We start from the raw sequence: 17,651 nt of genomic DNA, 5'->3' as shown, positions 1-17,651 counted from the left end.
AGTGCTTTGTTAACCTCTAAGCCTCTAACCTCTAATTTACCCAAGTGATGAGAGACAAAGATGAAGAATAAACTATTTTCCTGTCAGACTTCTGTCTAACTGCCGCTACATGCCAGCTGTCTCCAAACCCGAAATTAAGATCTTAGAGGGAGTTTAAAATTGTGCGAGAGAGACAGACAGAGACAAAGCGTGAAGAACAATGAATGCACAAACCTCACGTTGCTTTCAGAGTGAATCCTGCAGCAACATATACTGTAGAGAGGCAGTTTACATACGCAGCGTGTGTGTCTGATCTCCACAAATGTATTCGGCTGTACATGTGTTACTACACACTGAATTTGTTAAAACAGTTTTTCACTTACGGATTCTGGATGATTTTCAGAATCAAAATCACCTTTATTGCCAAGTACCATGGGTTTACGTGTATAAGGAATTTCTTTTGGTCTACATAAATAAAGCAATATAAATATAAAGAAACTATAAGCTATGAAAACTTCATCTTATTAAAGATAAAAATGTATAAAACAATATGTATGGCGATATTGGATAATGGGTATTACTTTTGTAAAATGATTTTATAAATAACTAGATGAAATTAAAATTCACGGATCTAAGCAGGATGGTTCTTGTTTTGACGCTTGCATAAGATTTGTTGAAGAAAGGATATTGTTTACATTTACATTATTTACTGTCCGGTGTCACCCAAATGAGGATGAGGTTTCCTTCTGAGCCTGGTTCCACTCAAGGTTTCTTCCTCATATCATCACAGGGAGTTTTTCCTCGCCACTGTCGCCTCAGGCTTCTGATCAGGGATAAATGTTAGAGGTAAATAGTAACCTAACTTTAATCTTTACCATTTTTCTATGTTTCTATACTTCTGTAAAACTGCTTTGAGACAATGTCCATTGTTAAAAGCGCTATACAAATAAACTGAATTGATCTGAGTTTGGGGCAGCATGCTGGCTTAGTGTTTAGCACTGTTGCCTCACAGAAGAAGGTCCTGGGTTCGAATCCCTCAGTTTGCATGTTCTCCCCGTGCCTGTGTGGGTTTACTCCGGGAACTCTGGTTTCCTCCCACAGTCCAAAAACATGTACATTAAGTTGATTGGTAATTCTAAATTGCTGAGGGTGTGTGTGGTTGACTGTCAATATGTGGCCCTGTGATGGACTGGTGACCTGTCCAGGGTGTACCCCTGCCGTTTGCCCAGTGTGTGCTGGGATAGGCTCCAGCAGATCTCTGTGACCCTAATTAGGAAAAAAGTGGGTATAGACAATGGATGGATGGATGGATGGACTGAATTCGATTTACTGAAGCTTTTTTTAAATTTATTTTAACAATGCCAGTGTTTGAAACAATAGACTAAAGGCTGTCGAGGCTAGAAGTTGAATCGTGAAATTGAATGATTGAATGATTTCTATAATCTGTGAGAAAGGTTTGAGATGGGTTTCGAATGACTGCCTTGCCATGATTTGACTTTGTGCATCCAAGATCATTAGATAAAATAAAGTACTGTTGGGGGAATGATTTCTTGCCAGGAATAAAATCTTAACTTATATAACTATAGCTCTGTCTCTCATTGTGTTTTTCCACCATTATTTTACCTGCATGCTGACACATGTGATTATTAAATGCTCTTTAGGACAGATATATATATAAAAAAAAAAGAAGACACCAAGGAGGCATCTCATTACTCCTCTCTATGCAAACATTCAGTTCAGACACTCAATATGCGATGAACAAACAGTTGTTTTTCAGACCTTTTTAACTAACTCTGTCTCTCTTTTGTTTTTCGTCCTTCCTCCACCACCTGCTTATGCCCAAAAGGATTTTCTCATTGTCCACCTCCGTACACGTTACCAAACTCCCAATTATTTGCGAGTCAGCATCAAGGCCCTCCAGCAGGGGTTGTGACTGACCCTCGGTGCTCCTTGCGCTCATTACAGCGCTGCGCTCTGACGGCCACCTTGTGACCCGTGCTCGTGCCGTAATGAGAAGAGAACTAGCCGGGCGAGTGACAGCCAGTCACATGAAGCATCTTTGTTGTGAGCGAGGATGTGTCTGACACTATGTAAATATCGCTCACATGATGCTAATTGCCTCCTGTGTGCTGCACTTTGTGGTCGCGGATGTGCAAATGAATGTGCAGAGAATCATTGAGGCTTTTAAATCATCTCACACACACACACAAACAATCTCTCTCTCTCTCTCTTTTTCTATCTCTCAACAGAGGTTGCACATTATATGCTGTAGGGCACCTCGGTTTGAATGTGTTTTCCCCAAACAATAATTTGTAGAGATGTAGTGAGACTGAGCTACTTCAGAAAAAAAGGAGAAGCTTTGCACTTTGTGTTTTTGAATGTGAGATCCTCCTGAGGGCTTTGTTTACAGTCTTAGAATTAGACCTAATTTATGACATGAGTCCAGTTCTTTAAATATTTGAAGGAAGAACACAGGCATGTTTATTATGGTATGAGGATATATTCACTGCATATACACTAATGCCTAGTTTGAATAAAGTTCTGCTCTAACGATGACTATGAATTAAAAAATGTTAATTGAAATTTGGAATTTTAATATTGCTGTAAATCTCCTTTGCAACAGGGTCCATAAAAGCACTATACAAAAAAAATTAAAATTAAATTTAAGGACCAGTATTCACTTTGCGACCTTGCAACTTACAGTGTTGCTTTCAACTTATTATATTCACTTAGGGAAGAACTGAACATTTGCTTGTCCTTCCTGTGGCCAACATGGCTTCCCTGTATGTTCTCTGGTTTATTTTCACCTTCCCAAAACATACAAGCAGGTCGACCTGCAGCTCAATTGCCTGAATTGCCTCAAATTGCTCCTAGGTGAATGTGTATGTAAGTGTGCATGGAGCTCAGGATATAGAAGAATGAATGAAGAATTCAAATTTATGAATTGTTTAGTAACAGAGAGGTTCATAGGAAGCCTAGTCACCACAGTCAGAGGTCTTAAATTTGCACTCACACTAGCTGAGAGGTTTTTTTTCCCCCGAAATCCCTAAAATTACTTGATGCTGGTCATTAGTGCACTGCCATGGTGTTACCGCTAGCACCAGACTAACCACCCAAATGAAAATATCCTCACCAGCTAGCTACAGAATATATGCAAAACCACCCACAAATCAGACATCTCTTCACTAAAAATAGAAATTCTTGAAAGGCTATAAGAGGCAGAGTGACTCTTGAACTTTAACTACATGCAAATTAGTTGCAAGTGAAATAATGGTACAAAAGTGGTCCAAGGTGAAGAAGAACGTTTCTTCATATTCATTCCTATTCACAGAGTCAGCCGGTGAGACTCAAATGTGTAAAACGCAGACATGCAGCACGTCACTGAGCCGAGAACTGCTGCTATTTGATGGACCTCAGTGTTACACAGTATACTGAAAACATCATTACCGTTCGATCACGGTGTCTGTTGCTTCAGTCTAACCAACTGGCTCAGGAGCAACGAGAAGTATAATATTTCACACAGAGGGAAAAGCCCTGTGTCTCAGGATGCAGTCAACACGTTTGGATGAAGACATTGTTTAACAGTCGATTTGCCATTTCTCCTTCTAATGAAGCATGTCACATTTCACCATGTTGCCAAGTTGTAGGTCAATATTTCAACTATAAGTCGATGTGTTCTGTACTTAAATCACAAGAAAAAGATTACAATTACAATCTGGTTAATGTCTTTCTTTTCTCTTGATGTGTTCAGCTGACTGTTGGAAGAGAGTTTTGTGCTGAACCTTTCTTTTTTTATCAGTGTTTCTATATAGCAGAGTTTTTTTGGGGGATTGTTGCAACCTTTTTTCAATGCAATGCCGGCTTTTTGTGCATAAAGTGGTGAAATTGCAAGCACAGGATTCTTCTTTTAAACTTAATATCAGTGAAGTCACATGTAATTACTTTCTCTGACGGCTGCGCTCATGTTTGATGAACATGAATCGAACAGAGCTTTGTCCGAGTGCATGTTTTGATGACTCCACAAAAATCTGTGGTACTTTTGAAAAATTGCAAGCTCCCCTAATATTTTGAAGTTTTTTGCTTGATTTTGTGTTCATTTCTACGATCGCAAAATCACAAAATACTGGAGGGACTGTAGAAAGATCCTAATCAACTAAGTAAAAATTCTTTATTGCTGTAAATATTGGGATTAAGAAGGAGCAGTTTGGACTATTGTTAAAGCTCCCAGATTGTGTCACACAACCATGAAATGTACATACCATATAAAAACCATATTTTATTCCTTAAGTCAATTACGAAAAGGTACAGTTTTTTTCCCATTTCAGATTGTTAGATCTATTTACTCAACAGCATACTAGAAATATGAACCTAATAGGCTTGACCCAAAATTCTGGGAGCTCTTGGTATTTCAAATCAATTTAATTCAATTTTATTTGTATATTGATGGAAATTGTTGCAAAGCAGCTTCACATATAAATGAAGGTGAAGGTGGCAAGGAAAAGCTCCATGCTGTGGCATTTTTTGTCATATGTGTCCAATTCAGATATTTTGGCAGAAGATAGCTCAAGTTGGCTGTGTTGAATCTCCTGTTCTAGAAGTCCAGGCCAAGAGAAGGAAAGAAAAATTGACAGGTGGGATGAAGTTCCTCCCATATTACAAAATCAGTTTCCTTCGACCTGATCACCCGATGAAGAACTAAATTTCCCACTGATTCACTGTTTCACTGCATCTGTAACTTACCAGGGTCTAACATACCTTCAGAAGGACAGGCACCTTAGCTGGAAAATTGCTCAAATTCTTTTAATATGTTTGGGTGTAGAGTTGAATAGGCTTTATTAATGTATAAAATAGCTAGCGGCTGTGCTGTACTGGTGTTTTATGCTGCTGTGGGGTGAAAGGCGAGATGTTCAGCTGCTTGATGTTGTGATGCAGGGGGCCACTCAGATTTCCCTTGTGGTCTTCTCACAGTTTTTATTTCTCAGTTCCATGTCACTGGAGCAGCACGGCGTGTGCTGGGACTCGCTAAAGCGGCCGTTCTGTCTCCCCTCCTTGTGATTTATGTACTCATAACATCTTTACTGTACCACACCCTCATTGTATTTTAGTCTGACACTTATTATTGAAATGAGACATTTAGCCCGCTTGAATAGAGGCCCAGTAGCGGCTAGTTGGAACTATGGCTCTCCTTAGCACTGGGGAATTACCTTTTTTTTTTCCTCAATACCAGACCTTGGTTTAAGCATCGCTGTGCCTTTCATATCAACACTGGATTTTGTTAATGAAAATGTAAATTGATTGCAGGGGCACAAAGGGGTGAGTCAGTGGAGCATTGTTGGTCACTTGAGAGGTATTCAGTCAGTCAGAAGCAAATGGGACACGAGTGCAGGCAACTTGAGCTTCGAGCCCAGAGTGGAGTCCTGACTCCAAGCCACGCCCCTCCTCCTCCTCCTCACATCCAACGTCTATTGTTCCTTTGTTCATAGTGAAAACGAAGATAATAGGTGATTCATCAGAAATCTATTATAGAGGATGTAACCATATTGAACTCTTATATACACTGTGTTTAAATTCACCTACATCATCAGAACACTTCACATCTATGTAAATCTGTGTGCTTCAAGCTCCTGGCTGTATCACTGTGGTTTCTGTGATGCTGTAAGACGACTGACCCAGAGTGAGTTCACTTCGATCTGAAGACACAGCATGGTCATATTACGCAGCCTCTCCCCTGTGGCTTTGGTTGAGGTGTCATATTCAGAGACGTCTAGTAAACAGAGGTAATTGATCTGAAGCGCTGCTGACTTACACTGTACACTTTTCCTGGTTCTTAACTTCTAGTACTCGCTGATCTAATTCAGTTTAATTTCTTTAATATTCAGTTTTATTTGTATAGACATTACCACAATATTACTTTGCAGATGTGAATTTAGATCCCAAATTAGTGAGCCAGAAGTGAAAGTAGATTGAAGCCACATGAAGGAGAAAGACTAGATAGTGTGATTTTGGTAATTACAATAAACAGTCATGCAGTAAATGGACATTGGCAGAAAGTATAAATTGCAATGAAAATATATAGGATGTCAGTAATGAGCACATTATTTTTGAAAGAACTCATATCCGTATTATTGAAATTGTTCAAGATGAAAATTTGGGGCTATTTTTCTACATTATGAGCTGCTTAGGCTGACAGATGGCATCGAATTAAAACAAAAAGCAAGCTTTTATCAAAACATACATTTCAACCCAGAGCTTCAGGTAAAAAAAAAAAAAATTCCTACTAGGATAATATTGAAAAATCTTCTGAGACTGCATCCCACATCCACGGGGCACGAATGTGTTACTACAAAAGCACTAGAGAAATTCATTGTAAAATCTTTTCTATTCAGTATGCCTTTTGTACAGAAATAGAGTGGTGATGCAGGGAAGGTACAGAGACGCTTTAGAAAGGGTAAAGAGATTTGGTGAGATATTTATGATTGTGTATCATTTTTTGATGTGAAGATACCTGTGCTCACTCCTGTATTGACACTAGCCTGTTCTGAGTGACTTTCTGAATGTGAAATGGAGGTGCTGTGTGATTAGACATGAAAACAGTTCTCTCCCATCCACAGCTGTTGTTTGTGTGTATGCAGACATTACCACGTGCAACAGAGTTCAGCGCAAAGCTTTTCCATTACATTGTCCACTGCACAAAAGCACAAATAAAGTGCAAAAAAATATAGCTAAAGTCATTTTCATTTAACTTCAGAGATTATAACATTTGCGTGATGCTAATTATGTCAAGTTTAAGGATTATGCTAAGAAGTTTCTCAAGGGCAGCATTGAGAACCAATAAGCATCTGTGGAAGAGCCATATAATCAGCCTCCTGCTGGAAATTCTGATGAAAAAACATCTTTGCTGGAGGAAGAAAATGTGGTTGAATTTGATCAAAATTATTCCTGGAAGAGTTGGTCAGATGGTGTGTTTTGATCCTTACAGAAACATGGCAGATGCCCTGTATACCTAAATGGATATATGTTTACAAAAGGTCAAAATAGGGTCAAAAGGCTTCCTGCAGAATTCAGATATCGGAATAACTAGGAATAATTAGGTATAATTAGGAATCAAATGAACCTGCTAAATCCCTGGCTTAGGAAAGTTACAATTGCAGATCTTTATAAAAATTGAAGGGGTTACAATGGGACCATAATTCTAGTTGATTGTTCACAAATTGACCCTACATCCAGGCTGCCTATCATGCTTTCACTCTTGAGTCTATTGTTTTCTTGTGCATGTCTAATCCGATTAAGCTGCCATTCACTGTCACAAAGCAGCACAGAAGTCTGGATGTAGATTTAGTTCCATAATGAACAAGGCAGAGAAGACTGTGTCAAAGAAAAACTTGAAATGATATCAGGAAACAAGAGAACCAGGCTTAAAAGGGAATCCATGATCTACTGGGTGACACCTGATAGAGGGATTATACATCATTGCTCTTCTACACAACGATAATATAATAAATTTATAAACACAAGAAGAAGAAGCTCCAAATAGATGTCTAATATGTGTGTAGTTACCTGTCCAGTTTTGGATTCACACTTCTATTCTTGGCTAATAGGAGTGGATTGCACCGTGACTGTCAGGAGTTACTGGGACAGTTCCTTGCCAGGCCACCAGGGGGTCCTGGCAAGTGGTTCATTTATGTATCACCATGTTATTCTCACGTGGGCGGTGCCACGCCCTTTCCTAATGTGTTTTCCTGATTTCTTACCTCTCCCTAGTTTTCCCTTGATGTGCTGCTCTATATATGTCTGTCTTGTTGTCTTGTTCAGGGTCAATCATTCTGTAATGATCGCTGCCTTTGCCGTGGATCGAACCCGTATCTCTGCTGTAAGCTCGATCGTCTGCAGTAGCAGATCAGACCCAAAAGCAGGGATTCAGTACCTGCTTTTATTTAACAAAACAAAGACTAACACAACTTACATTAAACGTAACAGAAACAAACCATAACTATGACATGGAAACTTAGATAACCTACACAAAACTATGACTATGCCATAAAAATCCTGGATAACACGGCGTCCGGCCTTACAGCACAGACACAGCGTTACATCGACAGATCAGACCTGACCGGAGGTTTGTCAAGACAGGAGGACAAACATATACAGAGCAGCACATCCAGGGAAAACCAGGGAGAGGTAAGAAATCAGGAAAACACATTAGGAAAGGGCGCAGCACTGCCCATGTGAGAATAACACAGTGATACATAAATAAATCACTTGCCAGGACCCCTGACAGTGACCTTCTGCTGTTGTGGCCCATTTGCCTTAAAGGTTGACTTGTCATGCTTTATAACATGCTTTTCTGATCGTCACAAGTGTAAAGAGTGATTATTTGATTGGCCAGTCACTCTTGTGTCGAACAGCCAAGACAGCTGCTGGACAGTACTTTGCATCATAAGAGCAGGTGTGATTGATTTCAGGTGCAAGGCACACAGTCAGTAATCAGGTGACATGGCTTGTGTATGTTCAGAGGTGTAGTTCATGGTGGCTGTGTCTTTATGGTACTGCGTGAATTGAAGTTCAGTAATTCCGGCATTGACATGACACCCTTGATCACATTTTACATTGACATAGGCATACATAAATTATAAATACCTTGGTGTCACCTTAACACCAGACTGGAGATCGTCCAGTCTGTGTTTGCAAGAACAATATTATTTTCTGTAATCAGCTGAGCGAGCAAAATTGGAGCTGGACATGCAGGAAAGCTAGCGCCGTTCTAGGCTGCAAACTGGACACCCTGGAGGTTGTGGTGGAAAACTGGATGGTCAAACCAAGACCTCCATGCCATACTGGTCAAACAGCAGATCTTCACTTTAACAAAGAAAGGTACAGGAAGTTGCTATCTGATTCTATGACTATAGTGAGTCAACACTGAGGATGGGAAACTTGACGATGGATTTTGCAAACCCAACAACGACATTGTATATTGCTCAAAAAAAATCTTCTCACTATATTTATGACTCAATTATAACCACATTCATTTTGTACACACACTACACAACACACATCACACATACATGTACATTTTTATACTGCAAACTGTTATATTATTTATACAGTTTAGCAGTACAGAGACCTTGGTTTCAGTCTATAAATAACTTGAGAGTGATGTGTATTTATATATAATTTTTTTGAGTTTATTGTTCACTTTAAGTCTTGAGCTGCTGTTGTGTTAAGTTCTAGTCCTCATTGTTGCTATTGTGTTGTGGCTGTCGTGACACCAAATTTCCCCTTGGGTATTAATAAAGTTCTCTCCACTCTAATCTACTCTACTCTACTCTACTGTAGCTATATGTATAGTTTATATGGAACAGATATTTAAAATAAAGTTAAACTGCTTTAGATGATATATTCAACCTGTATTTGCATTGTACTCTCTGCATGCATTGACCTTGTGAGCTACCTTGAACATCTGTGTGGCATTACAACGGCATTGTTAGTGCTAATTCACTGAAAGGTAGCAGAATGCTAACAGCATGGCCTGGTACATACCCATGATGCCTAGAATTATTCATATTCCATCCCCCAATTGGGGATAAATCAGTCCATCTGGAGCAGGTATAAACAATAAGCAAGAGTCTTGTTTTGTTTTCCCGTTTTAAATGGCTTCTTTTCCTTTAGCAAGGCCACATCTGCTATCAGGCTAGGAGCTGGGAAAAGGCACTGCTACTTATAATTTGTTCATTTTCCTCCCAGCCTGCCATAAGCCATAGACATGTTCATTTATCTAGTGTGGCTTCTTTGTCTGGAATCTCGCCGCTTCAGGAGTCGTAACAGAGGCGCTTCAGACGAAACCACAACAATAGGTTTTGAATGCTGACTAGCAAAAAATAAACACACACACACACACAAAAATCTAGACGCAGGGTCAAATAGCAAAACAGTGTGGAAATGGGAGAGGAAATTATTGAGCCAGTATTGAGTGAGATGACTGCCTCTGTGTCTCTCTGATTGTGTTGATTCCGTTTTTCCGTCTTTCCTCATCTTTGTCGTGAAGGTCCCTCTGGAGTTTTGACCTACTTTATCGCCTAGCTGATTAATGCAACATTGCTTTACACAAAGGTCACTCGACTGAGAGGAGAAGCATCTTTAGAGAGAGTGTTACGGGGAATGTTCCTGGCTGGCGGAGATGTGAGAAATTACTCTTGTGGGGTCTCGGGGCATGTCGAGTCGTCTCACAGTCGGCTGTTGTGGCTGGGGAGATTGCACCTAACAGAGGACCAAGGGAATTATGAAGTGTGTATCATTATATATAGAAATATTGTATAGTGCAATATAGCTATAATTTGAACATTGTATCCATAACAGACTGCTATGAATGTGCTTAAAAAGAAAAAAACAGCAGATGCAGTAGTTCTACAGATATTTGCACTGATTTTATATATATGCACAAGTTTCTTTCTACTCTCTCTCTCTCTCTCTCTCTCTCTCTCTCTCTCTTTCTGTCTGTTTGTATGTCTCTCTTAAATTGTCTCTTCTTTGTGAAAATCCTAATGGGAAAAAATGCTAGGGGAAATGCAGTGTAAAGAAAAGAGGGGGGGGGGTGTGCTGGCTTGACCATATTTGAGGTGCAGATCCTTATCTTGTGTTTCAAAGCCTATTCACAGGAGTATTTCATCTGTATTGTTCTCTTTCCGGCTCCCAATTACTGAGCTAAATGAACCACAGCCTTTCTCCATATATATGCCATGTGCAGAGCAAAGATATTCAGCTAAGTGAGTAAATAGAGGCAGCAGTCGCACAGCTTCTCACTGAGACTGACCACTGAAGGAAATCATGCTGCAAATGTTTAAATGATGTAGGGATCCTGTTTGTGCTCTCCTCCTTCTTGGAAACACATACTGCATTTGTTTTTTGATTAATTTGTCATTTATTGCATCCTGGGAAGCATGTAATTGCTTTATTATTCATTTAGCTGCGGGGATGGATGTTTCAGTAGCTAATCAGTATCAAACTTGAGTTATGCACAACATTAAAAAAAAAATACTCATGGTGAAAGTGTTGAGACTGCAGGCAATAAGTAATCCCTTTTACTAGATGTAAAAAGCCCCTTTGTTAGTTTGATGCTTTATACACCGAGCGCTATTAATCGGTTTAAGTTTCGCTCGGATATTTGGTGCACTCTCTCGAGTTTGAACATGTTGTCAAATTTGATGCATTTGATCACATTGCTAAAGGTTCTTTCTTTCATTAGGTCATGCCCGTTTTGTAACTGTGAATGACTCATAGAAAGATTGATGTTTTTCATTACTTATAATAATATTCTGGAGTGAAAGCAGAATTCACTAAACCCCCTCCATTTTAGCCAAAGCCAGACTGGCCCCCGGGGGGACAGAACATAAAGCCGCCTGCTATTCAAATACATAACCACAAGCCTTCATCTGCCATCACGCTCCATTCACGTCAGGCGTGAATAGCCATCTCTCTTTGTCCATTTAGGAACCATACCATCTACAAGGTATTAAAAATGATACCTTTATTAAGTCTATTTATTAAGTTAGTTAGGGATTAAAGGCTAAATTTGGATAGACAGGTCATGCTAAAGCAAAAATGCTGTGTAATGTCAGGTGGAATATGTTCTTGACAAAATGGGTGTGTCTACAAATTGCAAAGAACAATGTTTGATACATTTGTAGAGTCTGTTCTATTGTATATGGGCCTTTTTGTGACCGTGGGTAAGGAAAGGGACTTTTCTGTGCAAGTACACACCAACAGCTACTGTAAAGAATCAAGCTCTGACTAGCTCCTAATCATTTTATCTGATTGAAAGCAGAAAAGACTGGAAAGATTTCATGAATCTGATCATTCACTATAGTTGTTAGACTCTTAATGGACAGCAACCTCTAAAATGTGTATTATTGTTATTTAGCATGTAATCTGAATCACAAAATGCCTTTACACATTAATGAACTGATGTATCGTGTATGATGTGATGTCATTCATCCTCCAGGTGAATGGGAAGGACTTATCAAGAGCCAGCCATGAGGAAGCAGTGCAAGCCTTCCGCACTGCCAAAGACCCCATCGTGGTCCAGGTGCTCCGACGCCAACCGCTGCCTCTGGGTCAAGGGTCATCTCAGGATGTCCAGCTGGTGGATGTATGCACACAGACAGACATTACCTTCGAGCACATCATGGCTCTTGCCAAACTCCGGCCAAGCAGCCCACCTGTGCCAGACATTTGTCCGTTCCTGCTCTCAGACAGGTAAGAACTGCTGACTTCAGGCTAAAATGGAGTACTCATTAATGAAACACCCTAAGAGCCTACCAGGGATTTACAAGCTGTTTATCAAGCCTGGACAAGGTTCTTAATTTACCCTTGAAATTTGTTACGAAGTCTCTTCAGTCTACATTCTCCTAAATTAAAGACCCCGAAATCCTAATGAATTTTAAGAGCATTATGGGGGTTTTCTAGAAAACTGCAACGGCAGCTAGTGCACTTGTTTCTTTTTCTTTCTTAATTTACTTGGGCTTGTTCTCAGGTTCCTCTCCGAGGAATTGTGAAGTGTGAACAAGATGTAGTTTAGCATAAAGAATATCTAGGTTTCCTCTCCTGAGACACAGTCATGGTGAACCGTGGATGTGGAGGCGTTTGTTTCCACAGTGCTGTGAAGTTATCTGAGACCAGCTCTCTCTCTCTCTCTCTCTCTCACACACACACAAATCTGTGTGTAAAAGAGGTAATTATTACCACACAATGGTCCTTGAATAATTAATTGTCTAAAAATTTGTCACTCACATAAGCATCATGTTTCATTTTGAAATCCCATTTGTGTTGGGTACTTTGATTTGGACTTCTCAAATTATTTTTTTGTCTCATTAGACAATGGCAGCGGAATCTGATGACAGCCTTCATTAATACTCATATGACACTCAAACGAATTCTGAGGACTTCATTTCACACATATCTAGCCCCTGTATATCCACAACAAAGAGCCTTTTACAATAAAGATTTTAAAAAATTACTGTCATGAGATGGAAAGCCTATATCTTGATATATATTTTTTTATAATTAGTTTATATTTTCGAACAATACCAGAAGTTATTAATATATTCCTATCGAGGAGCAAAAAAAGGTGTACGTAGTAATTAAAATCAAATGGGCCTATAAAATGGGAAACCATAGTTGCCAAAATTAAGTTCAAGTCTATTCCTATAGCCTACAGCAGAGTCCCAGTGTAATCAAGCTTTCCCATAAAACTAACACTCCTGCTGGCTCCTCATCTGCCATCAAATGCCTCAGACAGAGTAGTGATTTTATATATCCAACAACTGCATTTACTCCCCAATGTATCACACAAGCGATCATAAAATGTGTAATTGTGCTGTATTCACATATTGCAGCATGGCTTTTGGCAGATACAAAAAAATAAACCATTGTGACATTTACACTATATCACATGGAGCTCGTATAGGTTTGCTATATTTTTATAGCATCTAAAATTCTGAGCCACAGCAAAAGAGTTTTGTATATTAGGCTTCACATAGTCCTCTATATATATATATATATATATATATATGTATATAAGAGAATATTAAAGAAAAAGGTACATTATGCTCTAGAGGTCTGGAATAAATCTTGTGTAATATTGAAGTGAGCTGGTCAGTATAGTCTCTCCAAGGACACCAAGGCCAGAAAGTGAAGGAATCATTATGAACTGAAGGGTCTATAATGATTAATTAGGGAGAATATCTCATATCTCCTCAACTCACTGTGCATGACATCATCACTGATAACATATGATGATCATTTATTCACTTGTAATTTCTGTCAGGGAGAAGAGAAGGACTCAGAATGAGAGAGTGAGTTAGTGGGTTAGGGATGGAGGTAATGAGACAATGAGTTAGTCAATTAGGGTTAGGGTTAGTGAGTGATTGAATGATTGAGTGAGTGAGTGAGTGAGTGAGTCAAAGATTAAGTGTGGTAGTAAATCAAGGATTGAATAAGTGAATGAGTGTGTGTGTGTGTGTGTGAGTGAGCAAATGAGTAAATCACTGACAATAAAAATGAGTTAATCAGTGAGTGAATCATTGGACAAGTGAGTGAGTGAGGGAGTGAGTCAGTGAATAAATGAGTGAGTGAATGAGTGAGTGTCTAAATCACTGAGAATGAAAATGAGTTAATCAGTGAGTGAATCAGTGAGTGAATCATTGATTGAGTGAGTGAGTGAGTGAGTGTGAGTCAGTGAGTGAGTGAATAAATGAGTGAGTGAGTGAGTCAGTGAGTGAGTGAGTGAGTGAGTCAGTGAATAAATGAGTGAGTGAATGAGTGAGTGTCTAAATCACTGAGAATGAAAATGAGTTAATCAGTGAGTGAATCAGTGAGTGAATCATTGATTGAGTGAGTGAGTGAGTGAGTGAGTGTGAGTCAATGAGTGAATAAATGAGTGAGTGAGTGAGTGAGTCAGTGAGTGAGTGAGTCAGTGAATAAATGAGTGAGTGAATGAGTGAGTGTCTAAATCACTGAGAATGAAAATGAGTTAATCAGTGAGTGAATCAGTGAGTGAATCATTGATTGAGTGAGTGAGTGAGTGAGTGAGTGTGAGTCAATGAGTGAATAAATGAGTGAGTGAGTATGTCAGTGAGTGAGTGAGTGAGTCAGTGAGTGAGTGAGTGAGTGAGTGAGTGAGTGAGTGAATAAATGAGTGAATGAGTGAGTGAGTGTGAGTCAGTGAGTGAATCATTGAAGGAGTGAGTGAGTGATTGAGTGAGTGAGTGAGTGAGTGTGAGTCAGTGAGTGAATCATTGAACGAGTGAGTGAGTGAGAGTGTGAGTGAGTGAGTTAGTGAGTGAGTGAGTGAGTGAGTGTGAGTCAGTGAGTGAGTGAGTGTGAGTCAGTGAGTGAATCATTGAACGAGTGAGTGAGTGAGTGAGAGTGTGAGTGAGTGAGTGAGTTAGTGAGTGAGTGAGTGTGAGTCAGTGAGTGAGTGAGTGTGAGTCAGTGAGTGAATCATTGAACGAGTGAGTGAGTGAGTGTGTCAGTGAGTGAATCATTGAACGAGTGAGTGAGTGAGTGACTTAGTGAGTGAGTGTGAGTCAGTGAGTGAATGAGTGCGTGAGTGAGTGAGTGAGTGAGTGTGAGTCAGTGAGTGAGTGAATAAATGAGTGAGTGTAAGTCAGTGAGTGAGTGAATAAATGAGTGATTGAGTGAGTGAGTGTGAGTCAGTGAGTGAGTGAGTGAGTGAGTGTGAGTCAGTGAGTGAGTGAATAAATGAGTGATTGAGTGAGTGAGTGTGAGTCAGTGAGTGAGTGAGTGAGTGAGTGAGTGAGTGAGTGAGTGATTGAGTGAGTGAGTGTGAGTCAGTGAGTGAGTGAGTGAGTGTGAGTCAGTGAGTGAGTGAGTGAGTGTGAGTCAGTGAGTGAGTGAGTGTGAGTCAGTGAGTGAGTGAGTGAGTGTGAGTCAGTGAGTGAGTGAATAAATGAGTGAGTGAGTGTGAGTCAGTGAGTGAGTGAGTGAGTGTGAGTCAGTGAGTGAGTGAATAAATGAGTGATTGAGTGAGTGAGTGAGTGTGAGTGAGTGAGTGTGAGTCAGTGAGTGAGTGAGTGAGTGTGAGTGAGTGAGTGTGAGTCAGTGAGTGAGTGAGTGAGTGAGTGTGAGTGAGTGAGTGAGTGAGTGTGAGTCAGTGAGTGAGTGAATAAATGAGTGAGTGAGTGAGTGAGTGAGTGTGAGTGAGTGAGTGAGTGAGTGAGTGTGAGTCAGTGAGTGAGTGAATAAATGAGTGAGTGAGTGAGTGAGTGAGTGTGAGTGAGTGAGTGAGTGTGAGTCAGTGAGTGAGTGAGTGAGTGTGAGTGAGTGAGTGAGTGAGTGAGTGTGAGTCAGTGAGTGAGTGAATAAATTAGTGAGTGAGTGAGTGAGTGTGAGTCAGTGAGTGAGTGAGTGAGTGTGAGTGAGTGAGTGTAAGTCAGTGAGTGAGTGAATAAATTAGTGAGTGAGTGAGTGAGTGTGAGTCAGTGAGTGAGTGAGTGAGTGAGTGTGAGTGAGTGAGTGTAAGTCAGTGAGTGTAAGTCAGTGAGTGAGTGAATAAATGAGTGAGTGAGTGAGTGTGAGTCAGTGAGTGAGTGAGTGAGTGTGAGTGAGTGAGTGAGTGTAAGTCAGTGAGTGAGTGAATAAATGAGTGAGTGAGTGAGTGTAAGTCAGTGAGTGAGTGAATAAATGAGTGAGTGAGTGAGTGAGTGTGAGTGAGTGAGTGTGAGTCAGTGAGTGAGTGAGTGTAAGTCAGTGAGTGAGTGAATAAATGAGTGAGTGAGTGAGTGTGAGTGAGTGAGTGTGAGTGAGTGAGTGTGAGTCAGTGAGTGAGTGAGTGAGTGAGTGTAAGTCAGTGAGTGAGTGAATAAATGAGTGAGTGAGTGAGTGAATAAATGAGTGATTGAGTGAGTGAGTGAGTGTGAGTGAGTGAGTGAGTGTGAGTCAGTGAGTGAGTGAATAAATGAGTGAGTGAGTGAGTGTGAGTGAGTGAGTGTGAGTGAGTGAGTGAGTGAGTGAGTGAGTGTGAGTCAGTGAGTGAGTGAATAAATGAGTGAGTGAGTGAGTGAGTGAGTGAGTGTGAGTGAGTGTGAGTCAGTGAGTGAGTGAGTGAGTGAGTGTGAGTCAGTGAGTGAGTGAATAAATGAGTGAGTGAGTGAGTGTGAGTGAGTGAGTGTGAGTCAGTGAGTGAGTGAGTGTGAGTCAGTGAGTGAGTGTGAGTGAGTGAGTGAGTGAATAAATGAGTGAGTGAGTGAGTGAGTGAGTGTGAGTGAGTGAGTGAGTGTGAGTGAGTGAGTGTGAGTCAGTGATTGAGTGAGTGAGTGAGTGTGAGTCAGTGATTGAGTGAGTGAGTGAGTGTGAGTCAGTGAGTGAGTGAGTGAGTGAGTGTGAGTCAGTGAGTGAGTGAGTGTGAGTCAGTGATTGAGTGAGTGTGAGTCAGTGAGTGAGTGTGAGTGAGTGAGTGAATAAATGAGTGAGTGAGTGAGTGAGTGTGAGTGAGTGAGTGAGTGAGTGTGAGTGAGTGAGTGTGAGTCAGTGAGTGAGTGAGTGAGTGTGAGTCAGTGAGTGAGTGAGTGAGTGTGAGTCAGTGAGTGAGTGTGAGTGAGTGAGTGTAAGTCAGTGAGTGAGTGAATAAATGAGTGAGTGTAAGTCAGTGAGTGAGTGAATAAATGAGTGAGTGTAAGTCAGTGAGTGAGTGAATAAATGAGTGAGTGTAAGTCAGTGAGTGAGTGAATAAATGAGTGAGTGTAAGTCAGTGAGTGAGTGAATAAATGAGTGAGTGTAAGTCAGTGAGTGAGTGAATAAATGAGTGAGTGTGAGTCAGTGAGTGAGTGTGAGTGAGTGAGTGTAAGTCAGTGAGTGAGTGAATAAATGAGTGAGTGTAAGTCAGTGAGTGAGTGAATAAATGAGTGAGTGTAAGTCAGTGAGTGAGTGAATAAATGAGTGAGTGAGTGAGTGTGAGTGAGTGAGTGAATAAATAAGTGAGTCAGTGAATGAATGAGGAAGTGAATGAATGAGGCAGTGAGGAGTTTAATGAGTATATGAATCAGTGAGTGAGTAATTGACCAAATCAGTAAGTGGGTCTGCAAGTGAGTGAATCAGCAAGTGGTTCGGTCACAATGTAGCTGCAACATACCAGTATCCTCACCTCTCTCCATCTTACC

General features: G+C 40.3%; 1 protein-coding gene across 1 annotated transcript in view; it reads left to right on the top strand.

Moving 5' to 3' along the window:
- Positions 1–17,651, top strand: part of pdzrn4 (PDZ domain containing ring finger 4) — a 52,780-nt gene that overhangs the window by 16,004 nt on the left and 19,125 nt on the right. Inside the window, exon 2 of the mRNA XM_058407412.1 lies at positions 11,975–12,228. Coding sequence (XP_058263395.1) covers positions 11,975–12,228 — 254 coding nt within the window. The remainder of the gene's footprint in view (positions 1–11,974; positions 12,229–17,651) is intronic.

Source organism: Hemibagrus wyckioides, linkage group LG14, assembly GCF_019097595.1.
Source record: "Hemibagrus wyckioides isolate EC202008001 linkage group LG14, SWU_Hwy_1.0, whole genome shotgun sequence".
Lineage (NCBI taxonomy): Eukaryota > Metazoa > Chordata > Actinopteri > Siluriformes > Bagridae > Hemibagrus > Hemibagrus wyckioides.
The sequence above is the reverse complement of the archived record's forward strand: the minus strand, read 5'-3'. Positions and strand labels throughout refer to the sequence as shown.